The 26,860-nt window shown below is 44.8% G+C and overlaps 1 protein-coding gene and 1 pseudogene across 2 annotated transcripts in view; both read left to right on the forward strand.

The window, feature by feature from the left end:
* DOC2B (double C2 domain beta) overlaps positions 1–26,860 on the forward strand; it is a 162,134-nt gene that overhangs the window by 35,171 nt on the left and 100,103 nt on the right. For both annotated transcript variants that reach the window (XM_075013832.1, XM_075013834.1), the window contains exon 2: positions 7,028–7,107. In XM_075013832.1, the coding sequence (XP_074869933.1) occupies positions 7,028–7,107 (80 nt within the window). The remainder of the gene's footprint in view (positions 1–7,027; positions 7,108–26,860) is intronic.
* LOC142023201 (E3 SUMO-protein ligase KIAA1586-like) lies at positions 17,506–18,820 on the forward strand (annotated as a pseudogene).

The following is a 26,860-nucleotide window of genomic DNA, read 5'->3' on the forward strand; positions in this document are numbered from 1 at the left end:
GGTATGGAATTTGAAAATTAAATTTTTTTACAGCAGTAGTCTCCACTCTTTCTACATCCAAGACCATTTTTTTAAATGGCAGAGCAAGCCCAAGACCCCAACCCTTTCTTGAGGTCATCCCTCTCTGTTCCCTTCTTCTCCATCTTTTGCTGTACCTGCCGTTACTCACTCTCACTGGGTTGAGACAGGAGATATAGGCTCTGGGGTGGGAATGAGGGCTTGGGGTGTGGGAAGGGCTGAAAGGTGCAAGCTCTGGGTGGGAATTTGGGTGCAGGAAGAGGTAGAGAAGGGGCTGCTAGCTCTGGGAGGTGGCTTCAGGCTGGAGAGTGTAGGGGTCAGGTGGTGTGTTGGGGTGCTGAGCAAACCACAGGCTTGTGGATATGAAGGTGCAGGAGTTCAGGTTGGAGTGTATGGGGCTCAGGGCAGGGTGGTTGGGAGTAAGATGGGCTCAGGACACAGATTTGCAGTGTGTGGATTGTGCAGTAATATTGTGGCAGAAGACTTGGGATGTGAGAGGCTCAGGACGGGGTTCTGGTGTATGATAGGCTCAGGCTGAGGTGTGTGTGTGGGGATGCAGAGGTGTTATGATGCTGTAGCCAGATAGGGATTTGGCCCCGACTGGGGGCTTGATGGCCAGGCTTCATTTTTAAATATGGCCAACACAAACGTTTCAGCATTGTCTTTATTTATGGGAAGGGCAGGGAACCTGTTTTGGGCCGGTGGTCACTGACTTATAGAAAAATAAGTCAGGGACTACACAAGTACATAATACATAAGTAAATAACCAAGCCCCACTGATGTGGCCCCAACTGAGACACATCCCTCCCCTGGCACTCCAGCCCCATGGGAGGAGGGTAGGTAGGACTGAGGTTCAGGTTCAAGGCCTCAGGCCAGATTAATTCTTCTGGGGTTCCAGGGATAGTGGAATTTGTGGGCCCTTCTGCACTCTGAGGTGGGGCCAAAATGAGGGATCCAATGTGTGGGACAGGGCTGCCAGTCAGTGGGCGCCAGCTCCAACTGCTCAGGTAGCATGTGGCTGTCATGGTGAGCGAGGAGCAGCTGGCATGGACCTGGGGGTCTTCCTGCCTCCCATGCAGGAAGGCAGCAGGTGGAAGGAAGTCACTGGTGGGCAAATGACCTGGGTTTTCAGGAAATGCACCTGCTATTTGAGGAGGGGAAGCAGTGCGCACACTTCCTAAGACACGGGCTCTGGCATGCAGCTGTGGGATTTCCACGCTGCGGGAAGCTGGTGTTATCTCCAGGAGGTAGTGCCACCGCTGGCTCTTCATGCCCCCATGGGGGGCACGCCCCACAGTTTGGGATCCTGTGTTCTAGACTTATAGGTATTTTGGAGCATAAGCTTTTGTGGGCAAAGACCTGCTTCATCAGATTCATGTATTGGAGATTCCAGGAGAGTCTGATTATACAGACTTAAGAGGAGGAGGGAGTCGCAATCAAGAGGAAGGCCAGAGTTGATGAGGTCACTTCACTCAGGGAGGATGTGGCCCACTTACAGCAGTTAATATGGGGGTATAGTGGTGTTAATATTAGGAATGATGCTGGAGAACTGGATCCTCTAATCAGGTGCAGCCTCATTTGATTTCTCTGAGCATGACTCATGCCAAAACAATCTGAATTGCCACTGATTATTTTGGCAAAAGTCTCATAATAATGACTATAGTATTGTAAATGTGTTACACCTATTGATATACCTACAGTCTAAATACTATTCAAGCACCCTAGTATATTTTATACAAACATAATTTCATATTTAATATTTTAGAGGAAAAATATAGCTAGCATCAAAATTTTTTCACAAAATACTTATTCACATTACATGGAACACCAGTGTTCCACAGAACACAATTTGGGAAACACTGGTGTAAACGATACCAAGGCAGACGCCCTCTACAGATTCCATAGGTGCTGAAGTGCATATGGCACCCTTGTGCTCATCCGGCTGGAGCTCTGAATGGAACGCTGATTATCTTTGTGCCCTCAGATCCACCTAGATTCCAATCAAAGCACCACTCAAAGTCAAAGTTTACAAAACAACAACACAGGACCTTTGTCTGTCCCCATTAGAGCCTCTATTCATAATTTCCTCCTTATCATTATTCATGCTGTTGTTCAAATGCTTTCCTCTGACTGATTTGGTAAATTTAACTGGCTTTAGAATAGGTGGTTTCCCCCTTGTTTTTAATCTTTTCCTTGTAGTAAGCTAGGGTCCAATCCAAAGCCACTTGAAGTCAATTAAGGCCATTTCACTGACATCAGAGAGTTTTGAATTATATCTTTAGTGCAGGCCCCCTGGCTTTCTGTTTTGTATGAGCCTGTGTAAAGTGGTGGTGTGAAAGCAATAACACAAGCTGAGGACAAGAGAGGTTGCACTCTTCTGTAGTGGGGTTGGAGACATTGATATGGGGAGTCTTACATGCAGGAGAGAGTGCAACCTCTGAAGCAGAACATGCTTGGTCTGGAAAACCCATTTGTGAGCTAGTAAGGCTGTCACAAATTCTTTAACATGAGTTGTCTAAATTCGTGGGTGATCCCAGACGAAGATGATGGGGCGGACAGTTAGGAAAAGCATCTTGCAAACTGATTGAGTCTGACTTGAGAGGAACTGAACGTGGAACCTCATGGTGACATGTATTTGCTGGTACTGTGCTTTGAATGTCTGTTTCCTCTTGGGGAGACCAGTGCAGGGCAGCATTGTTAGGCTGATCAGTAGAAGGTGGCAACATGGTTTAATGTTTACAGCATATGCCTGGGACTCAGAACTGGAGACTTTTGTAATTCCAGCTCTGACACTAGCTCACCATGCAACTTTTGGCATGTCATTTAACTTCCTGGTGACTGTTCTGTCAAATATGAATAATGTGTGAATTATAACATGCCTTGGTTATACAATCTGTAATGGCTTCATAGGTCAATGTTAAGGATGCAGTATATTGTTTAAAACATACCCTAGCTTCATGACAGTCTTCTTCCAAGCAAGGTAAGCAACAGGGAAGAACTGCGCAATGTGGGGCTGAGAATGGGTATCTGGGACCATTCAGCCGTGTTCAGTCATCAGACCCAGGGCTGGGAAGGGGTGAGGTGATGCCTATAAAGGGTTGAGAGAGCTCAGTTGAATGGGAAGCTGCTGGCAGGAGGGTTGCTTCCTTGACTGGCTCTGAAGCAGACGGGGTGCACAGGGCAAGGTCTGTGAGCTCCTGTAGATTGTGTGGGTTTGGAAGTAGTTGTGTTGAGTGCTTTGAATTGATAAACTCTGCTCCTAGGGGAGCCCTGAAAGTGACTTGGGTGTAGAGCTGGTTCTTTCTTGGTTAGGGGAGGTAAGACTTTCAGGGAGCACAAAGGTACCAACATTCAAGTGGATCTCATGCTAACCTACTAGGGTTTGGAGAGCGTGTGCATAGTAGTTTGCATGGTAGGAACATGCTGAAAATTCACTCTGGGATAATTTATTATTCTAATGATGGGCCAAAATGAGACCAGTTCATCTAAACCCTCACAACTTGGAGATGTGGATAAATGACACCAGATCCCAGGAACTCCAGTCTGGGTTTTGCAGAACAAAAACGTTGCCCTGACCAGATTTTGGCAGGAAAAATCACCCCCCACTAACTGTACCCTAATTATCCATTTGCTCCCCAGAAAAGCAAGCTCTTTCCCACAGACAAGCCCCAGAAAGTGCGAGGAACTCAGCTTGGGTGATTGGGAGCATGAAGGGTTCACAGGTAGCTAAACTGATTAGTGAGATTAGATTAGACTGGATGGAATAAAGTACTTGGGAGTACTTGGGAAACCGTCGAGAGTGTTCGCTGGGCTGAGCTGTCAGACTCTGGGATCTGCAGAATTAAACTGGAACATGGTGTAAGGATTGGAACCTGGGAGCACAGCAGCACAGAAATGACCCCAGTGTTACTCCAATTTCAGTAGTCCAGTAGCACTTTAAAGCCTAACAAAATAATTTATTAGGTGATGAGATTTCGTGGCACGGACCCACTTCAGATCATAGCCATACGAGAACAGACTCAATATTTGAGGCACAGAGAACCAAAAATAGCAACAAAGGGTCCTGTGGCACCTTATAGACTAACAGAAAAGTTTTGAGCATGAGCTTTCGTGAGCACAGACTCACTCAGCATCTGATGAAGTGAGTCTGTGCTCACGAAAGCTCATGCTCAGAACTTTTCTGTTAGTCTATAAGGTGCCACAGGACCCTTTGTTGCTGTTACAGATCCAGACTAACATGGCTACCCCTCCGATACTTGAGAACCAAAAATAGTAATCAAGGTTGACAAATCAGAAAAATATTATCAAGGTGAGCAAATCAGAGTGTAGAGGGGCAGAAGGGCTGGGTGGAGTTAAGAATTAGATAAAGCCAAGTATGCATACGAGCCCCTATAATGACCTAGAAAATTCCCATCCCGGTTCAACCCATGTGTTAATGTGTCGAATTTGAATATAAAAGAGAGTTCAGCAGCCTCTTTTTCCAAACTGTTGTGAAAATTCCTCTTCAGTAAGACGCAAACTTTCAGGTCATTAACACAATGGCCCACTGCTTTAAAGTGTTGACTGACAGGTTTGTGAATCAGGAGTGTTTTTATGTCTGTTTTATCCTTAATCAGGATGCCACACTCCAGAAGGCCCTAGGTGACAGGCCTTTTCTCTCCTACAGGCAACCTCCCAACCTTATGAGGATTCTCACCAACAACTACAGTCTATACCTCAGGAACACTCCTTGCAACAAGGCCCGTTGCCAACTTTGTCCACATATCTATTCTGGAGATACCATCACTGGACCTAACCAGGTTATTTACAGAATCACAGGCACATTCTCATGTTCCTCAACTAACATCATATATGCCATCATGTGCCAGCAATGCCCAGATGCTTTGTATATTGGACAGACTTTAAACTCTCTTAGAAAAAGAATTAATGGGCATAAAACACTCCTGATTCACAAACTGGTCAGTCAACACTTTAATGGAGTGGGCCGTACTGTTAATGACTTGAAAATTTGCGAATTGCAAAGCCAGAATTTTCCCGGGAAATAGTGGCCATGGGCACTCCTGGCTCTGGAGCCCCAGGGAAGCAGCGGGCACTCCTGGCCCTGGGGAAGCGGTGGCTGCGGGTGCTCCCTCAGGCCCAACACCCCAGGGGCCTAAATACAGGAGAATTGCTCTCTTTTAAAAAATACTTCAGGACACCTTTTTGGAATCCCAAAGACGGGACCACCCCGCGTAGTATGGGACAGATGGTCACCCTACTTCTAGCATAAGTCTGTGGCCCTGGGATGGACAGCTTGCTCTCAGATGCAGTATAGACAAAACCTTAGTGATTTTCTTTTCATGGGCCTCGGTGTTGGGAAACCCACATGAAAAAAGAGCAGCATTAAGAGGTGGCTGGCGAGAATGGGTTCACTGGACTAGATGGGGACAGCGAGGTTGCAAGGCGAGGGGGAGTTGAGAACAGAGCTGGGCACCCCCAAAGGTAAACACTGTAGTTTGCATCTGTCTGTTCTACTGACTGTTGAAGCAGTTGTGCATCAAGGTTATACTGGGGGTTTTCATTCATTCTGAGTGACTGCAAAGGACAGCTCTGTTATCTTACTGGCTATGTTTGCTGTTCTCCCATTTTCTCAGCTGTAAGGCATGCTTGGAACCAAACAAGGCAAGCAAATTACCATAGCTGTTGGTAAACTGCCAGCCCTTGTGATGCAATGGTAGTGCAGCCTCCTAACTGACATCTTTCTTTCCTGAGGGTGGAAGGGTGTGCTAGGCAGCCCACTGACCCCCAAAGGTCAGGAATGATTGATTGTTGTTGTATTGCATGTTGGAGGTGCCCCACACCTTGCCCTAAATTGAAAGTGCATCCAGTGTCCCTTCAAGGGCTGGAGCTGCTTCCCCACTGCACCTACAGGAACAGCAAGAGTCAGGGTCTGGGAAATTGCCTGGCAGCCAGTAGCCATTGGGATTTTACCTGCAGTTCCTGCTTCAGCTGCTAATATCTGCTTGTGGAGCAGAGGACTGTGGTAGCTGCCTCTGAGTAGTGAGAGCACAGTGGAGCTGACCCCTGCTATTTTCTTCCCATTGCACTGGAGTAAAATGGGGGGATCCCAGCAGCATGCCTCCCCTTTTTGCCTTCAGCACACAAGCCTCCCCTTATGGGGAGTGGGGTTTGGGAAAACCTAGAAAGTGGGATGTGTGGAGCAGTGGTACAGCTGTGCATGGTAGTACAGCTGAAGTTTGAATCCAGTGGGATTGCAGGGCATCTGGAGTCTGCCAAGATGAGGGGAAGGAAGTTGGGGCTGCTGGTGGAAGGAGTTGGGAGTAGGATTGGGATAACATGAGCTGAAGACTTGTGTGAGGAGGTGGGGGATGAAATTGGTGGGAAACTGGAAGATGCATTTTGTTAGCCAAATTTGTCCTTGGCGTATGTAGATGGAGGCTCCACTGCGAGTGAGGAGTCCTGTATTTAGTTGGCATGGGTTGAACATATGGCGTAATATGAAGTATGACAGGAGGCAAGGGTCGGGGTTTACTCCTAGTCCAGCAGGGATGACCAGGGAGCCTCTGTCAGTTTCCTAGACCTAGCTGATGACATCTGTGGTCCCAAATGTGAGTGGCTAAAAACATATCTGTGGTCTCACACGTGAGTGGCTAAAAACATAATTGTTTCACCTGCAATCCACGCTCTAGTGTCTGGTCTGGTTCCTGTTGAAACTGATGGGAGGTTTGCAAGTTGCTCCTGGGAGATGTATACGTCCGGTACAATTGACAAAGGTGCCGAGCACCCATGGTGAGTTCAGTGGCCCCTGGGATTGGTCAGCACCTCTGATAACCAAGCCCTGAGTTTGCAGGCTATTTCACACAAGGCTTGTAACGGAATCTGTTTAATCTCACTAGGTCTCTTTCCCCAGCATACTCCCTTTTATTTCCTTTTGGTGGAAATAAAAACAGCATTTGCTGGGCAGCTCAAGCTAACAAGGTTTTTTGTTTTTTTTTTTTGTCTTTTTCAGCTACTCTGGGAACACTAGATTTCAGTTTGCTGTATGATCAGGAAAACAATGCTCTCCACTGCACAATCAATAAAGCCAAGGTATGTCTCAATGCTAGACTACAAGCAGCAAGAATTAAATATGCATAGGTCTAATGACCTTTACTCTGCCTTCTGTCTGTTATGGAGACAGCGACTCACCAATCTGTAATGAACAGTAGGTTACGATGCTCTGTGAATTTCCATTGCACTGGCTGCAGCTAAATCCTCAGTGTTCTGGATTCTCTTTTGAAGCACTTGCTAAAATTAAAATGAAATGTGGGAGTGGTGCAGGGGCTGAACATGCTGTGGCATTCATGTGAGAGTGGGTGGCTAGATGGCTGGTCTCCCTCCAATCTCCAGGGCAGTACTGAGAGGGTTTCACATCCGAGTTGAAGGGAGAAAGGAATGGGGAGGATGAGAAGCTATCACTTGCCTTAATCTATCACTTGTGTCTCTCTCTCTTTACCCTCTCTCTTTTCTTTTAGCCTTGTCTCAACTCATTCCTTTTCCTACTTTCCCCCTCCTCATTCTGTTTGTGTTTTTGATGTTCTCATATATCTTTTTCTTTCCTGTTCCCTCTTTTCTTTGCCCTAAGAGAGATTTCTGTGGGTTTGACACTCATCGCATAGTATTAGCTGATTTTAATTGCCCCTCTGACTGATGGAGCTTGACTTATTCAGCCCTTCAGAGGTCAGACTCACTAACAAGGGGTATATGTTCAATGATGTGGACTTGGCAGAACAGAAGATCAGTTGACTCCTGAAAGCTGATGCTCACCTTGGCCCTGTGACATGTGATGCATTTGGCCAGCTGTCCCATAGGACTGAGTACATGGGTTATGCTCCGTGATTCTTCCTGTACTTACAGTATCTCTGAGTTGGTGGGACTATGGAAACTCAGTGCCTCTCTTGGCAGACAACAGCAATGATACTACCAGCAAGCCCAAGGAGTGTGGATTGCTGCAGAAGATGGAGTAGGTGGAGATCACATGATAGAAGGAATCCTATGGGAACTGCAAATCCAGTTGCTTGAACTTTTGATTCATCTGTTTTCAGAGGTTGGGAGTGCTGTTGTCATAATCATGTGCCACATTCATAGTCCAAATGTGCCTTCCCAATACTAACTAACCCCTGTCCTCTTTGAAAAGATCTGTCATATGATGGGGTGTCTTGAGTTAAAACTTCTTAGCCCAAATTTTGAGAGAGTTTGTGGCTAATTGGAGTACTTAGGCCATCAGGTATTGACAGCACCATTGCCCTGTTTAGCATCACACAACCAGGGCCAGATTCTCAGCAGGCATAAACTGATATCTAGGGAGAGAGACCTGTTTTCAGAGAGAGATTGATGGGCATTCACTTTTAATTTTTTTTTTAAGCTAGAGCATTGTGGACATGGTGAGAGCTATTTATCTAACAACCAGAACAAAAGAGAAAGAGAAAGAGACAGAGAGAGAGCAGCCCAACCAACAGTATGATTATTTACTTAATGCTGTGACCGGCTGTCAGTGTATAAATGGCTCTGTTAAATGCTGCTAATCATTATCATGAGGCACTCCCCATCAGCATCCTTGCCGTCTGGGTAATTGAAGCGATTAGTTTTTTAATGCTCATTTTGGAACAGAAACTGCCTAATACTTAGCTCCTAATTCTGCTCTTGAAGAAGTCAATGTGAGAGGCTAGATTAGCTCCCATTGGTGGTAGGCTTTGTGCAAGCCTAGAATGATGCACCGAATAATCTAGTAAGGATGATGGTGACAAGCTGGCTGGGGTTACGCCACAAAAGGTGGTAGCTGGGATAAGTGAAATTATTGCCTTCTTTTCTACCATTCCATTTCATTCCTGGGAGTTTGTGTTTGCAAGCAAACTAGGACTTTGTTGTGATCACAGGATGGAAAAATCTGGTCTCTTACTGGGTACCATTGGTTAGCACACTGTCAGCATGTTAATTAAATTGCTTTTCCAAAGGGGGCCATTTTAAATGGCTAGTGTCAGAGAAAGACCATCTCTAAAGAGAGGATAGTTTTTCTGGTATTGAAGGTGATTGCTGCTTTATAGAGTGTAGATTACCTAGGAGCTGATTTCCTGCCTCCAGCCTTTGAATGAAGGTGGTAAGATTTTCACAGATGGAGGGAGTTTGTCCTTGCTATGAGGAGACCAAGGTCTGGAAGTTGGGACAGTGCCAGAGTGCTGATTACCTAGCCCAAGCAGCTCTTGGGCATCTATTGCAAGTTGAATCTGGCTCACACTTGCCAAAAAGAGTGAGTGGGTCTCCCAGGAGTAAGTGACAGAGTGGGACTGAAAATAATGGGAATTGTTTTAAAATATTCTCCCCACCCAAACCTCATAAGGTTTTTATTTATTTATTTGAAATGTATGGTCATGGACCAGAACTCCATTGTGCTTGGAGCTGTACAGACAGAACAAAAACACAATCTTTGCCCCAAAGAGCTTACAGTCTTAAGAAGGATCTCTTCTGGCTGACAAGGATCTAGGAAAACAGGACCTGATTTAAGGTGTGAATCTGACAGGAGCGTCCCTTGCAATCTGGGCTATCCAGAGAACAGCCACACTGCTCTACACCTGTGCTATGCATTCCTTCCTTTGCTACTCACCCAGTCTTGCTTCTCAAAGAGCTGCAGTGAAATCGGGTCACTCCTGGTATTTCTAAAAAGCCCACCTCCCAAATTTTGCCTGCTTCATTGTATATTCTTGGTGCAGTGCAATATCTGTCAGCTATGAGTTAAAATGACTAGAAAACAGAGCTTCCTGAAGCCCTGAGGAGATAGAATATCCATGTGGAGGATAAAGCAGCAGAAATGTAGCACTTTAAAGACTAATAAAATTATTTATTTGGTGGTGAGCTTTTGTGGGACAGACCCACTTCATCAGCTCAATCTCATTTCTAATAAAAACTGACATTTATAAGTACAGAGGAACAAAAACAAAACAAAACAGAAAAACTGACAAATTAAACAGGATTGAAGGAGGGGGGTAAGGGGTGGAAGGATGTTAATTGTCCTGCCTGAGATAATTACGAGCATCAAAGGAAGGGAAGCAGTCCTTGTAATGTGTGAGGTATTTGATTATGCTCTTACCACATGTTAATGTGTCAAATCTGAATATGAATTCCAACTCACAAATTTCTCGCCGTAATCTGTTTTTGAATTCTTTATGCTCTAGGACACAAATTCTCAGATCTCTGATAGAATGGCCCACTCCATTGAAGTGTTCACAGACAGGCTTATGTGCATTGAGTTTCGTGATGTCTGCTCTGTGTCCATTTATTCTTTGGTGAAGGTTTTGCTCAGTCTGTCCAACGTACATAGTTGCAGGGCATTGCTGGCACATAATGGCATATATAATGCTGCTGGAAGTGCATGAGAATGTGCCTTTGATCTTGTAACTAGCATGGATAGGTACAATGATAGTATCCCCAGAATAAATGTGTGGACAAAGTTGGCAGCGGGGTTTGTTGCACGGAAAAGTTCCAAGATTAGTATTACTGTGGTGTAGCCTGTGATTGCTGGTGAGACTCTTTCTCAGGTTAGGTGTTTGTCTATAGGAAAGGACAGGGCTGTCACCTAGGGCTGGGCAAAACCTTCGCCAAAGAATAAATGGACACAGAGCAGATGTCAAGAAACTCAATACACATAAGCCTGTAAATGAACACTTCAGAGGAGTGGGTCAGTCTGTTAAAGACCTGAGAATTTGTGTCCTAGAGCATAAAAAATTTAAAAGCAGATTAGAGGGAGAAATTTGTGAGTTGGAGCTCATATTCAAATTCAACACATTAACATGGTATGAAGAGAGACATCAATTACCTCACGCATTACAAGGACTGCTTCCCTTCCTTTGATGCTCGTAATTATCTCAGGCAGGACAATTAACATCCCTCCACCCCTCACCCCCTCCTTCAATCCTGTTTGATTTGTCAGTTTTTATTGCATTTTTTGTGGGGGCGTCCTCTGTACTTATAAATGTCAGTATTGGAAATGCGATTGATTTGATGAAGTGGGTCTGTCCCACAAAAGCTCATCACCGAATAAATTATTTTCTTAGTCTTTAAAGTGCTACATTTCTGCTACTTTGTTTTGTTGGAGTACAGACTAACAGGCTACCTCTCTGTTACTGTTCATCTGGAGGGTGAAATTAAAACCTTTTCTTTCCCGGTGTTTTTCTTATGGCCAAGGTCTATGCGTGTGTTAGATAATACATTTTGCTTCAGCACTGTGCATCATGTGCCGGAGTATGTCTTCCTGGGTAAAGGTGGCAATCCATCCTGTGCACAGAACATGCCCAGATACTGTACCCAATGTGCTATTCTAGATCTAAAATCAATATCCCCCTCAATGTGACAGGCATCTGAATTACTGCCTTCATCCTTAAAGAAATCTCCTCTTGTCTCTGGGTTGGAAGATGTCCTGCTTTCTAATCAGTTTCCTTTTTTGAGTCTCCAGCACCTTTTTATTTATCTTAATGTGTAACATACAAGATATTATTTATCCCCTCCACCCTCTTCCCCCATATCACAAATGCGTGAGGCAGAGAAAAATGAGAATATGGTTGAATGAATCTCCATGTTGTCTAAGTCAGGCAGCTGAATGGAAAGTGTGGAGTTGCATCCCTATAGCAATAGAGAGCTGTAGCTGTTGAGGGAGAGTGCAGGAGGGGTATTTTAATTCAGTAAGAGAAATGAATGGTGGGATTACTTTTCCTGACCTCCTAGCCATAATGAGTGAATTTAATATGCTGACGATCAAGCAGTCTTCATTGTCAGGCTGCTCCTTTGGTTTATTTAGAGAGCTGTGCTGAGGAGGATGTTTATAATTGGGTTTGTAGTGGGAGGAAGACAAGGAGGAAGCAAATCTCAAGGCACTGTGTGATATATACTGATGGTGAGACTGAAAGAGAAGGTGACACAAGTTTGCAGGTATGGGAGGGGGAACCCCTTCCTATTCCAGAACAAAGCCATCTGCTAAGGCCAGAACTTATTATCCGCCTGCTCAGTCTCTTTCTGCTCATTCTGACAGAAGCCATTGCAGTCTTTTACTGTTTCCTTTAAGGGATGTGGTTTATTTTAGTTTTTCCTCTTTTTGCTGCTGCTGCCACCCAGGCCTTATTCACCTCAACAGCAGCAAAATGAAGCAGACCCAGCACAGATCTGGGCTTTGAAGGGATAAACACATACCTGAAGCTCAATGTTACCAGCTCTGAGGCTAGATTTGTTTATAGAGCTCATCCCATACCCCCTACTTGTTTTAATTTGCACAGCTCGCTTGCAATAAGTGGGCTCAGATCCCCACCATGTAACAGTCAGCACCACTCCATGGGAGCCAGTGAGCTGGACTTGCAGCTGGTGTAAATTGTTACACTGGGCTCTTAAGAAGTGAGACTGCAGCAGTAGTCAGAACAACAGGGTTAACTGGGAGGGTTGGGTAGGTGCCACCCTCTGGTCCCTGTGTCAAGAAGGTGGCCTTACTCTAGGCAGCCTGAAAGGATCCAAGACTGGATGTAAGCTCTGTGGGACAGGGACTGTCTCTTTTTTGTCCTCTTTAATTATGAGAGGCCTAGTGCTCTCCTGCAAAATTCAGGCTTGGGGTAAGGGGGTGGGGGTGAGGATATTGACAGGAAAGGGCCAGTAACTATTCAGGGAGTAGAAGATGCAGATCCCTAGCCACAGAAGGTCTCCCACTCCTAGTGCTCCAGTCATGGACACTGGGAAGAATGATGGTCTTTCCTAATGGCTGTGAACTAGGGAGATGTCCCACCTGCCTGCTCAGTGAATTAGACACCCTCCTGCTAGGAGGATGACTCCTGGATTTAAGGACTGCTCCACCAGAGTTAGGGTTTCAGGAGGGTCTTTTTCCTCCTTCCTTTGCCATGCTGTGGGCAGCTTCTGCTCCAATGCTCCTGTGGATCCATACTTATGTGTACTGCAGTCGCTGCTAACAGCCTCAGTCAAGGCTGGGGCCCTGTTGCACTTCGTGCTGTACAGCACTCTGAATGGTGAGAACAGGCCCCTTGATCCTGGAAAATCATTGTAAAACTCAGCCTGTTTGAAAACTTACTGTTCTGTTTCTGTCTATCCTCTCACTCTCTCTCCACTTTTCTGTTTTATTTATTATGCTGTCCGTCCATTTTCATTTCATCTATTGGCTGGGGAAAGCTTCCAAAACTCACTCACAGAAAGGTAAGGGCCAGGACTCCCAACTTCCAGGTATAGCTTTTATGTAGATGCGTAGCTGTAAAAGTAGATCTAGATCTAGGGCTGTAGTCTAGTTGAGCTGCAGCCAGAGCTTGGGTAATCCAGTTGAAAGGTGAGAGTGGTATTTGGTAAAGAATTGCTTGTGATAGCATTACAAATGCAATTTGCTGTACTGACCTCCTGTGACTGTGTAGAGATATTGGGAGAACCTTCACATTCTAGCCTGGCTGGGATAAAGCTAATGGAAAGGAGCATTCTCTTGACTCCTGAAGTTGCTGGAGCCTATTATAAGCTGCAATGTATATACTCGTCTTCCTGCGTGGAGAGGGAGAAAGAGCAATTGGTGTGCTGAGATTTACAGGCTTAATAAATATACGCTGCACTTGGTAACAGTTAAGACTGTGGTAGGACACCCAAGTCTTCCTAAGCTATTAAATCCTGGAAATAAGTTACTGGGCAAGACTCGTGCATTTTTTGGCACCTTCCAAGTGCTGCCATGCTGTTGAGGGTGCATTCCAGCACACCCTCAGGCTTTCCCTCCTATCCCTGTGCAGACCCCAAAGCAATATGTGCACCAGCATCATCCTTCTCATATCTCAGTGATGACCTAACAGCTTTTACATCAGCACACCTGTCACATGCTCCATACACTTAGGAAGGGCTGAGGTCACTGATAAAGGTTTCAGGTGAGGAATGGCTAGTGCAGGGGTCTGCAACTGAAATAGTGAGAAGAGCTGTTTTTTCAAATTCAGTTACAAAAGCAATACTTCAGGAGCTGCAGTGCATGTGAATACAATACAGTCCTCAATAAATAACATCAAACTGCAATATCACCCCTATTTTAAGAACCGCGCGCACACAGTGATTTGTACTAGTTAGAAAGATGTTACCCCCATCTCCAGTATTTACCCACTTCAGCTCCCAAATCTGCCCTCTACCCGCAGGCTTTACCCTCCATCCTGCAACGCCCCCCCAATCCCCAGACTTAACTCCTCTCAGTCTCAAACCACACACCCCACTCCTAGTCTTAAACCCTCTCAGCCCCAAACCTGTCCCCACCCTGTGCCAGGATTAATCTGCCTCAGATGATACTGCTCCTCCATGGTTGCTGCTCCTCCCTGCTCCCTCCTTCTCTCCATGGCTGCTCAGCTCCACTTCTGCTGTCCCTTCCCCCAGCTCTCCTATGGGCTTAGTGCTCTCCCACATGGAGTGGGGGCAGCTCCCTGCTCTGCCAGCTTTCTCTTCTGGGGCTTCCTGCCACAGCTGACTGCTCAGTGGCTCTGGTGGGCTGCTTAAACAAAAAAAAAAAAATTCAGTTGGTTAAACGGCCAGCAACTGAATTTAGTTTTTTTGTTTAGGTGAGGCAGCCTCCAGAGTAGCAAGAGGAGTCAGCAGCGGCAGCACTCGGAGCTGCAAATGAAAGCCTTAAAGACCCACATGCAGCTCCAGAGCCACTGGTTGCTGACCCCTGGGCTAGTGGATAAGGAGGGAAACTGTCAGATGATTTGTATCTGTAAGGTTGGGTCCAGCCATTACTGCAATACTAATTCCAGGTAATGCTTTCTTTGGCCAGGGAGATTGTTGGGACAGTGGAGGTGGTAGCGAGGTGATTGTTGGCATCCATGGAGGTGATAGTGAGGACAATTTTGGTTCGTTATCCCTCCAGAATGCCACATCTCTGCTTTTAGAGTCAGCATTTAAAAGTCTTCAATATTTCATCCATTCTGGAAATATTACCCTCTACCCCCAGATAAAAACTCCCTTCCCCTTTGATCTGCTCCTGCTTGTCTCCATGTTGATCTTCTGCCACTTTATATCTGCTTTTGTGTGTCTCCTGAGTCCCAGTAGCTGCTCCTCACTGGGGATGGGAGATCCTTGGCTGCATTTACTGTAGGTTGAATCAAATAACGTGTGATGTTTTTGCTGGCAGTTCTTTCCTCTGCAGCCTTTCTTTGTTGAATTTACTGGAAGGATAGGTCATCTCAGGCACATTCAGTTTACACAGTGGGGGTGTTCTGCCTTGTGGTACATTTCCCGGTGCACATTAGGATGTTTGTTTTGTTGTTGTTTATTGGCCACAGGACCTCTAGGATGTTCGCTGCTTTCCAGGCATACAAGAAAAGGTGCTTCTGGTTTCCAGGGACTCCCTGGGTGAAAGTGCCATGAGTTTAAAAATAACTGGGAAGTTTGAGTAAGAGGAGAGGCAGGGAAGACGGAGGATGCATTTTCTTGGGGTGAGGCAGAACTAGATCATGTGTAGATGCTCACATTCCTGAGGCTGCTTAATTTACACTTGAGCTGTGGCAGGGTCCTGGATAGCTCTGCACAGAGGGAACACTCAGGAGACTTAGTCTTCTGCCTCCACCCATTTTTCTAGCTCAGGACTGGAGTTACTGTGATTCAGGCCTACCATGTTCTCAGTCATACAGAATGCGCCTATTGGGAGGCTGCTCTGCTCTGGGTGTGATAGGCCTCTGCTATTCTTTGCTCTACTCTTCCCTCCTGGCCTGTATCTTGGGCAAGTCACTGCTTCTGCGGGTGGCTCAGTTTCTTCATCTGCGAGGTGGGAATAAGAATGCCAACCTGTCTTTGCAAACGCAACTTGAGCCTGTTGAATGAGTTGTATGTGTAAGATCAGTGTCCAGGCACTACTGATTAACATTTATTTATTACGTACTGAGCTTTTGTGGGTGTCCTGAATGAACGCTTGTGAAAGATTAAACCCAGAGGGAGTGGATTCTCTGTTGGCAAGCAGCCATGTAAGCCAATGGGGAGAGAGGGATCTTTTGAATTGAAGCAGTTATCTGCTGAGGGTTTTTTTTTCTTTTGCCTGCCTGAAGGAGAGAGACAGAGATGTTTTAAGCCTAAGCAGGTCTGTTCTTAATGAATCCCATAAATATTCAGGCCACAACATAATCTTGACATATAGATATGCAAGTAGAAAGGGAAGGTTTAGTCATACACGGTCAGTTTATTTTTTTTATTTTGGATTTGGTGTGGGACTTCTTAGGCTAACTGGTGTACCTTTCTTCCTCCCCCATCACTCCCCCTGTACACTGTAACTTCTAAACTGAATTCAGGGAAGTAATTTTTTGTGCTTTTATCTACTTTTCTTTTTTTTTTTTTAAGTTGCTCTGTAACACCCAACAACCAAGTGGGCTTTATCATGTTGTGTACTTTATCTTTTGTTTTGCTAATAAATAACCTTTTTTGTTTGTTTGTTTGTTTAAAGGGACTGATTTGATTCCTGTGCCTTAGAGAAGGGTCTGTGTATATCCATTCCTAAGACTGAAATGTCAGCTATGACATTGCAGCTTCATTTTTTTCTCTTTGTTTTCAAGGTCGCTCCTAAGGGAGGGTTCAGAGCTTGGGGTTACCCCACCCAGAGACATTCCAAGAGTATCTTCCTGAGTTTTAAAGGGTGGGTTTCTCACTTGGTTGGTGGCAACTACCTTCCAGGGTCAGGAAATCTATGACTTTGGGAAGCTTTTAATCTAGGGGTGAGCAAACTTTTTACGTTGGGCTCTACTTTTTGTCCCTGCAATTAGGAGGACCTCCACAACCTGCCTAATGTAATTCAAACCAATGGAAATTTTGTTCGTGTTCATATGAAAAAAACCCTTTCAGCATATGTAAAAAAATAAGTATGTAGAATGTAAAAACTTCATTAATCGGTATATAAATGTGAATACACATACATAAAAACAGTATGGATGAGCCTGAGACTGGGAAGCCAATTGTGCTGTGCCTATCTTACAAAATTTCATGCTCCCACTGAGGGGGCCTTCCCCTCATTTTGCACATGGTATTTTTACAGTCTCATGTGGGCCCCCACCTTCTGCACTTGGAGGTTCAGAGTGGTGGGAATGAAGGTGGTTAGTGTCCTGTAAATGGCACAGCTAGTGGAAAATAGCTGGAGATGTGACTGTATCAGCCTTATTGAAATACAGAGTAAAGGCAGATCCCCTTGCTGAAGTAAAGCAGTTTTATGTTCAATATGTAAACAGCGATAGGAACAACTTCCCTATCCTGGATTAGATTACTCTGTGGTGTCAGGTGCGCAATTCACAGTAGAAAGTAAATTGGGAAAAAATGCCTTTGAAGAAGATATATGTTTAAGATACCCAAATCAGGTGGTTTACATGTAAATGTGAGGAAATGGATTTTTAGGCAAAACAAATGAAGATGCTGAAATCAACCACAGGGAAAAAACGCTGACACTTTTCACCTGTGTTGTGTGAGCTGCCACAAAGAATGAAGACAAATGAAACTGTTGACTTGCTAGGTAAGCAACTTGAGACTCAACCATACCCTGCTGTCTGGACAAAAATGCAATTCGAGGAGTTCAAAAATAAAAACTGGCTTTTGCTCAGGTGGTAAACTTGCGTGCACAGTATGCCATGACATTTCCAATTTGAAGCTGTACTCTACAAGAGGGGTTAACAGCTCTTTAAACTGGGCCTCTTGTTAAATAGCCTTATACGAAAAGAATAGAGAGCAGTCCTTCCTTTGCAAAAAGTGAACGTAAGATATCTACAGCTCACATGGAGGCTGATAAAATTCACGCCATGGCTGAAAAAGAAACACTTCTTAATCTGACGGCTAAAAGTGAACAAGCTGTATGTGAAAGTACTGCTCATATATTTCATGCAGCATAATACATTGCTAAAACAAATCGACCACTCAGTGACCAGGAAAGTCTCCCTGAGCTGTAGCAAATCAACAGAATTGAAATAGGACATTTATTGGATAGTAGAAGAGTTTGTGTAGACATAATCAATCATGTATCCATTGGAATGAAAATGAAAATTGTCCAAAAAAATCAAGAGTAAGTAAAAAAAATTACTATACTTGTTGACAAATAACTACTCCTGCTGGAAACTTGACTCTTATTATTTGAAAGCTGGTATAGATGGAATTATGAGGCCAGTTCTGTTTCTTCAGGACTTGATTGAACTGAAAAGTGTAACAGTAGAAGCCATTAAAGGAGAAGTTTTAAAATGCTTGCTGTTTTCTGGGTTCACAAAAAAACTATTATTTGAATTAAAACAGCAGAAATGTAGCACTTTAAAGACTGACAAAATGATTTATTTGGTGATGAGTTTTCGTGGGACAGACCCACTTCTTCAGATCAATTTAATTTATTGGAAATGAAATTGATCTGAAGAAGTGGGTCAATCCCACGAAAACTCATCACAAAATAAATCATTTTGTTAGTATTTAAAGTGCTATATTTCTGCTGCTTTATTTTGTTGGAGTACAGACTAACACGGCTACCTCTCTGTTAGTATTTGAATTGTTGATCTGTGTTTGTAGTGATGGCACTAATGTGATGTTAGGAGTTAAAGCATGTGTTGGAAAACTACTGCAAATGGACTTTCCTACTGTCTTACTATGGCATTGTCTTGACAATATACAGGAACTTTTTGTTGATGAAGCTTTAGAAGTCACTGTAGGTAAATATGACTTTAAGGCTTTTTTGGACACATTGTATTCATTGTACAGTCAATCGCCAAAAAACTCCCATGGACTGAGAGCATACTGTAATTACTTAGACATGGTACTTTAAACAAAACAAAACAAAAACAAAAAAACCCCACCGGCAAAATGCTTAATACAAGATGGGTGGTGTCAACATGCATAGCGGTCATTGTAGTCTGGCACACATACCTGCTGTGATATTGTAGGTTCTAGGTCACTGCTGAGAGGATCAGGTCAGGGCAAATTTCTGAGAAACAGGGCTACTTACAGCCCAAGACTGGGGGTTCTCCACTGTAAGGCACACTGGCTAACAAGAAGTCATAAAAGCAATCCCCTCAGACACTCCAGCTTTCCTGTGGCACAACCAGTACCACTCCTTATACAGACAAGAGGTTATGAAAACCAATCTCATCGAATCTGAACAGGTTCTTCTGATCCCAAAGGGACCAGCTGCATTCCCAGGTCAATTTACACTTGAAATATTACCCAAAAGAGCATGCTTGGGCAGGTCTTTAGAATCTAAAATCTAAAGGTTTATAAATAAAAAAAAGAGTAAAATTGTTAAAGCAAACATATTACATACACCACATGCAAAATTCGTTGTGCAGATTTGCAGCAGTAGAGAAATAATGGGTCATTAGTCCTTCCATTATTCTCCTAGGCTACGTCTACACATGCACGCTACATCAAAATAGCTTATTTCAATGTAGCGACATCGAAGTAGTCTATTTTGATGAATAACGTCTACACGTCCTCCAGGGCTGGCAACGTCGACGTTCAACTTCGACGTTGGGCAGCACCACATCGAAATAGGCGCTGCGAGGGAACGTCTACATGCCAAAGTAGCACACATCGAAATAAGGGTGCCAGGAACAGCTGCAGACAGGGTCACAGGGCGGACTCAACAGCAAGCCGCTCCCTTAAAGGGCCCCTCCCAGACACAGTTGCACTAAACAACACAAGATCCACAGAGCCGACAACTGGTTGCAGTCCCTGTGCATGCAGCATGGCTCCCCAGCTGCAGCAGCAGCAGCCAGAAGGCCTGGGCTAAGGGCTGCTGCACACGATGACCATAGAGCCCCGCAGGGGCTGGAGAGAGAGCGTCTCTCAACCCCTCAGCTGATGGCCGCCATGGCGGACCCCGCTATTTCGATGGTGCGGGACGCAGATTGTCTACACGTGCCCTACTTCGATGTTCAACTTCGAAGTAGGGCACTATTCCCATCCCCTCATGGGGTTAGTGACTTCGACGTCTCGCAACCTAACGTCGATTTCAACTTCGAAATAGCGCCCAACACGTGTAGCTGTGACGGGCGCTATTTCGAAGTTGGCGCCGCTACTTCGAAGTAGCGTGCACGTGTAGACACGGCCCTAGTGTAACAGTACCTCTCAATATGGGGTTTGTCATGTGAGTAAGTCACTTGTAGATGCATGACTCAGTCCTTAGCAGCCATTGCTTACATGCTTGTCTGAAAGTTCACAGCAAGGTTCCTCAGAAGTGGACTGTCATCACTTGAGCTGCATTGTCAGTGCATTATTGATATTCACTTGGCTAGCAACCATTTCACAATAGGTTGGGGAAACCTTCTGTTGAGTTTTCTGAGGGACAAACATTTGAAATACGAGTACATAGCCAGTACCCATAACTTCAAGTACAAAAAATAATATGTGTATGAGCAGTATAAACAGATGCGTGAATCATAAACTTTCTGTAGACATCTTACATGGTCTACTTTGTACAGGATTTGGTGCAAACATGTAACAGTGGTTGCTACAATTTTTTTTTTAAGTTTGCGTCAGAATTCAGTAACATCACATCCAGCTTCAGTAAAACACTTTGAGGAGGCGTCAGAACACTGATAGAGTGTCAGACATGAGCGTGCTAAATTTCAAGGACTATATTCAAAACTACATTCTGTAAATTTGATCAGAAACCTCCCTTGAATGCTGGATGTGCTGACAGAACTAAAGGATTTGTCTGCAGTGTTACAAGAATGAGAAGACTGTTCCTAAAGCAGACAACCTAAAGAAAATATACATCAAGAGAATCGAAAGACTAAAAACAGACCCATTCTAAACAAGACCAAAAGGCTGAACAATGCATGACGTTCAAAAACAGGAAACTAAACAGTGCTGGAAAAAGCACCAGAATTAGCTCAAAACAGAAAGCAGTCAAGTAGCACTTTAAAGACTAGCAAAATAGTTGATTAGGTGAGCTTTCGTGGGACAGACCCACTTCTTCAGACCATAGTCTGGCTATGGTCTGAAGAAGTGGGCCTGTCCCACGAAAGCTCACCTAATAACTATTTTGCTAGTCTTTAAAGTGCTACTTGACTGTTTTTGTTTTGATAGTGTATAGACTAGCACGGCTTCCTCTCTATTACTACAGAATCAGCTCGTCTCTCTTCATTCAAACAGTCACTGACAACATGAGGACAAAACTATTCACAGCTGCCTCTAACAAAGCTGATCAAAGGATATGCAAAGAAAGTGCATCTAATTATAAGAACTTAATAATTGCTGGGTTTGATTCCTGAAAAATGGCAAGAGAATCCAGAATGTCCTTACTTTGAAGAAAAGGAAGTAAGGGCATTTGCTGATCCACTGAGAATAAATCGGCAGGAAACACACTTGGGATTTGTGCAATTCAAGGCTTCTAGAGGAAAAACATTGTCAAAAGACTTAAAAGGCTCATCTTTCCAGTAGACACCTTTGCTGCAAGCAACGCTGACTGGGAGAAGGGATTCAATAAGGTGAATAACAGCATTACAGTGTAACTGATTGCTCTTACCACTCGTCGTTTAGGGAACCTGCTATTCATTTCATGTGTGGGATGTCCTTATACTTTGTGGAATCCTATGTAATATGTGAAAATGTGGCTTAGAAAGGGCTGATGTGCTGCACATTCATCTCAAGGCATTTCACAAGAACAGGGAGAGCACAAGGCCAGCTATATGAGCCAATGTATGAGTTTTTCTCTAAGATTATTTCAGGCTTTTATTCCAATATTAAAGTTTTTTATTTTAGAGTACTGGTAGTAGCTTTAAGTATTAAATTCATGCTAAGGGATCCATGAAGATAAGTGTCTAGGAGTGGAGGTGGGAAGTGGGGTTGTGATATGACAACACCTGTAAGAAATTAGTTACTTTTATCCCAGAAAGGACCAACCAATTTCATGTCAACACAGCTGTTTGTTGCAATGGCAGACAGAGTAAAAGGTCATCTAGTGTCTGCTCAGAAAATTTGAGTCTTTGTCACTGCCTGGATCCACTGCTGCTATGATTTGGTGAAAGTGCCTCTGCCAGTGATTTATGACTCTGCCCATTCAAGTAGGGCACAAGCCTCCTTGGTGACTTACATGGCCCAGGTGTCGTCCAGGACATCTGCAGGGCTGCTACCTGGTCTTCCATTAATATGTTTACATCTTACTACATGCTTACCCAGTAAGCAGGAGATGATGCTTGCTTTGGTGGAGCATTGTTGCGAGCCACGCAACCGTGAACTCTGAGCCCACCTCTTGGGATGCTGCTTGAGAGTCCTCTAGAATGGAATCGACATGGCCAAGCAACTCAAAGCTGAAGAAAGGGTTACTCACCGTTCATACCTGTTGTTCTTTTGAGATTCATTCCCATGTCCCTTCCATTATCTGCCCTCCTGCTGCCTTCTTTCAGAATGGCTGGTAAGAAAGAACTGAGATGACGTAGGGCTGGCAGCACCTAAAATATCAGCACGTGAGCATGGCAGTCAGAGGGGAGCTGCAGCTCTCCCTATAGATTCTGCTAAGACAGAAATTTCAGATGACTGTGCTGGTGGGCGTGCACACACTTGGGATTTTACTATAGATGTTTTAGGTGATTTGAACTAAAATGCTTTTTGCAAACTTGAATATTAAAGCTCAGATAGTCTTGGGTTACCATTAGGGTTGCTTGCCTTATAGTAGCTTTTGGGGGCCCCAGCTCAGATCTTGGCCCCATTGTGCTAGGTGCACTATACACACATAGTATGAGATTGTTCCTGCCCCAAAGAATTTATAGATTAACAGTGGTGGATTAACATAAGGGCAAATGGGGCTGTTGCTCAATGGGCCCCAAGTCTCCATATGCCTGTTTGGTTAAACAATTTGCTTAAATGGAACGAAAGAAATGTAATTATTTTAAAATTAAAGTTAAATTAAAATTAATTTAAAATTAAAATTTAAAAACATAAATAATGATGTTACATTAATATTTTAGTATATTGGTGGAGGGGAGGCCTTGTGCCTGTGTTATCTAGGGCCCCATCTGTTCTTAATCTGCCCCTGCAGGTTAAACAGACAAGACAGTTGAAGGGTGGGAGAAGGAAAATTATGGCAGAGATTAATTAAATTCTTGATGCCACCTGGTCAGCTTTGGTTGATGGATTGTTCCATTTCGCAGGGTTCCCCTTCTCTCCTAAATTGAGTCTGTTCATTTGGCTCTCTACACAGATCCAAACTCCAGGGCTTCCAGGAAGTGTAGAATAGGTGTCTGTTTGGAGAAGCAGCATGTCTTGAAGTTAGGAACCCCTGTTTTCCAGTTCTGCTCTCGTCACTGATTTTGCATGTGCCTTAAAGCTGGGTTCCTAAATCCATAATGAATGGCTTGATTATTTTTTTTTTCAGAGCAGCCGTCCACAATGGGAAGGTGCCTTGGAAAATAAGCCTATTCTTTACATGCCTGTCTATGGACTTTGGTGCCATGTTTTTAGGCACCCATGTTTGAACATTTGAACCACCCCAACTCCATGCCTCAGTTTTCCCAGCTGTTGAATGGGCAGAACAGCACTTCCCTAGTTTGTGTGGATTTTGTGCAAAGGCATGCCAGTTTGTACAAGGGCTTTGAAAATGCAGAGCACGTTGAGTGCTGAGCATTATTCTGAATGTATTAGCAGAGGGCATTGGAGGATGGAAGCAATAAAAGATCTGGGTCAAAAGGTCAAGGACTGCTTTCAGCCCACACCTGTCTGTTGATGTTAAAGGATCAGTCACTCACCAGCAGGGGAGACCAACTGATCCAGCATGAAGAATACGTGCCCAGCAAGGTTACACCTCCAGGACTGACCCTGGATGGCTTTCCCCATATAATCATCTACCATTTTGGTAATTTGTTTAACAGGTACAATGAGTTTGTAATATTGACCTCAGTGTATCCTCTGCAGGCAATAAAATTGAATCTGCAGGCTGTAGGTCAGTGATAGGAACATTGTACTATCTATAGAATGCTCTTAACTCTTCTGTCTCTAAATCACATGCACTTGTATGGAGTCAGATTTTGATCTGTTATACCAGTGTAAGGGCATAGCAAAGGCACTATTTCTATAGAATCACTCTAGATTTACATCCCTGTGACTGAACTCAGAATCCATTCCGTAGGGATCACGGAAATGAAAGACAATAGGAACAAAAGGGATATCTCTGTTCCTCCCTAGAGCTAGAGTAATACAGTTATACCCCGAGATATGCCCATTCAAGTTACGAGAATTCAACTTTACGAGGAGTTTCATTTAATACCCCTGCTTCAGCTTACAAGGTATTTCTTCACATTTACAAGGACTGATTTGGAGGCTGGCAGCTCAGGTAGGCCATCACTGAGGGGATGGAGTTGGCAGCGTTGGTCTTGATGAAGAGGCCGTGCAGGGGGGTGGCGGAGGTGCCCAGCAAGAAGGCGGCAGTCTGGTGCAGGGAAGTAAACTTGTCCGAGTCCTGGCAGTAGATCATGCCTCTCTGTGAGACGTGGATGCCGGGCATGCAGCCCATTCCGGCCCTGCTGCTGCCACTCACCCCCTCAGGGCTCACCGTCGGCGGCGGCGCTCCCTCCAATTTAGCGCCTGGCTCACCTGCTGCTGCCGCGTCAGCTGCCACCGGCAGGGCCTTTCTGCTGCGCAGCCCCGCATGAGCGAGGCACTGCCCCTCACCAGCTGGGGGCCCCCTGTGCCTGCCTACCTCCCCGCGCGGCCAGCCCCTGGCAGCATCCCCTCCCCACTTAACCTAAGCTGCACACAGGCTGGGCTGCCTCCCCATGCCTTGCTCTGCCCTGCCCACCCCCTTGCACCAGATTTAATGGGATTTGGCTTTGTTTTAGCATAAATGGGTATAAATTTGGGGGCTCAGGAACTCATAAATTTTTTTCCCATTGAAATTAATGGTAATTACATTTTTGACTTATGAGAATTCGCCCTAAGAGGGGTTTTTCAGGAACAAATTTCCCTCGTAAGGCGGGGGAAGACTGTATCATGACTAAACATAAAGCTTTTGCCATTTAACCTTAACCAGTATAAATATGCAAGTGGCCTTCTCAGATGTGAAAAGGTCAAAGTACCGTCAGTGTCTTAGGACTAATGGAATTCTGTTTCCAGATTGCCTTCTCTGAATCTATATTTCGCGAATCAGGTGCCTTAAAATTCAGATGCATTGCTGCTACATGTGGAATCAATATGAAAATAAATCGATTTGATATATGAGTTTGTTTCTGGAATACATTAGCAACAGATTATCATCGCCTTTTGAATTTAGGGGCTCTTTCTCCTCTTGCTGAACTGTTCTGCGTTCACTTCACTTTTCTTTGTGGATACTAGAATGGACAACTCAGACAGTGGCTGCCCTTGTCCCTAGGCTGCATTGTAATGTGCGTCAAACTGGCTGTGCGAAACTGGATCTCTCTATTGGCCAAAAGACCTGTAGAATTTAAAAGGAAATTTAAATGCTAATTTTTCCTATAGCACCTAATTAAATTCTTTAAAATGGTTATAGGAAATGGTAGCCAACTATGTGATTCCATAGGATTGTTCAGTTAACCTGTGGAAAGGGTGAAGTTTTCTTTTACTTTCTATAGGAACTTAGAATTGTCCTGCAGAATATAATGGAGGATTATATCCCTTCTACAGAATTGTATAGGCTGGTTTAGATAACCAGTAGAAAAGGATACATAATAGTTCTATGTTAAATTCTATGCAACCCTATTGGTTTAATTCTTAGGAAAAAAATTCTATGGCATTTGATAAGAGATTGGGCTTTCTAGTCTCGTTTCTCTTCTAGGTGAGTGGCCACTGTTGTGGTGCTTCAGCAGAAGACCCATTCAACATCACTGTGAATCTTGTCAGGTCTTCCGTGCTGGAGAACAGATTGAAGTCCTTCCTGACCTTTGCAGTCCATGAGCTTGCACCCTGAAGCATGAGCTCTGATGATGAGCCTTATCTTGGCATGCGTAGCTGATGTGCTTTGCCTCTGCCCCAAAGAGAGCAACCTTTCCCTGGGCCACTTCGCCCATCGCTTCCTTCTAGGACATTCTCCCTTATATCTGGCTGAGTCTTCTCTTTTCTCCAAACCTCTGTTTTCCAGTGTCACTTCCTGGTCCCCTTTTCTTCCCCTCATCCCTTCTGCCCTTTGTGGGGGCGGAGGAGGGGAACCTTTTATAGCAGGCCAGCAGGATTTAACTGGCAGCAGGTGTCTGATTAGCATTTTGCTGCAGGCTGGTTCTTAATGGGCCCTAGCTGCCTGCCTTGGCTGCTGGGCCACATTCTCTGTGAGCCTATGTGAGGAACAAAAAGGTACCAACCCAGTTTCCAAGTATATTTGCCTTCCACTCAGCTCTTGTGGCATGGCTGGTGGGCAGCTGGTGTGAACAACAGCCTCTGTTTGCCTCCCCTGAACCAGTTCCCCTCTTTTCCTGCTGTTGCACAGGCCGCTTCTCTCCTCCCACCTCCTCCAGCTAGTTCTTGGAGCTGTTGGGTGGGTGGTGGGGGAACTTCTGCTGACCTGCCCCTGGGCAAGGGAGGAAGCAGACCCCCTTTTTCCATCTTCTTGGGGGTCTTCTGAACCCTCCACCCTTGCTTCAGGTCTGCACTTCCATCTTCATGGCTGATGCTTTCTTTGCTGCGGAGGAGATAGGGGGCTGACAAGGCAGTGGCTGGGCTTCTCTCCACAGCTTGGAGTGTGTGGGGAATTTGTGTGGAGCCATTCCCACCAGGGCTCCCAGGGCATGGCTGGTGCAGTTGAAGTGGGGTGCTGGGGCGGGGTGTGATCCAAGCCCCACCCCGTCCTCCTGCTGCCATTTACAGGACCAGGGAGAGGAGCTGACTGAGGGTCAGGGGGGTGGGGACTGTGACTGTGGTG

The sequence above is a fragment of the Carettochelys insculpta genome, chromosome 19 (assembly GCF_033958435.1).
Source record: "Carettochelys insculpta isolate YL-2023 chromosome 19, ASM3395843v1, whole genome shotgun sequence".
In the NCBI taxonomy this organism is placed as follows: domain Eukaryota; kingdom Metazoa; phylum Chordata; order Testudines; family Carettochelyidae; genus Carettochelys; species Carettochelys insculpta.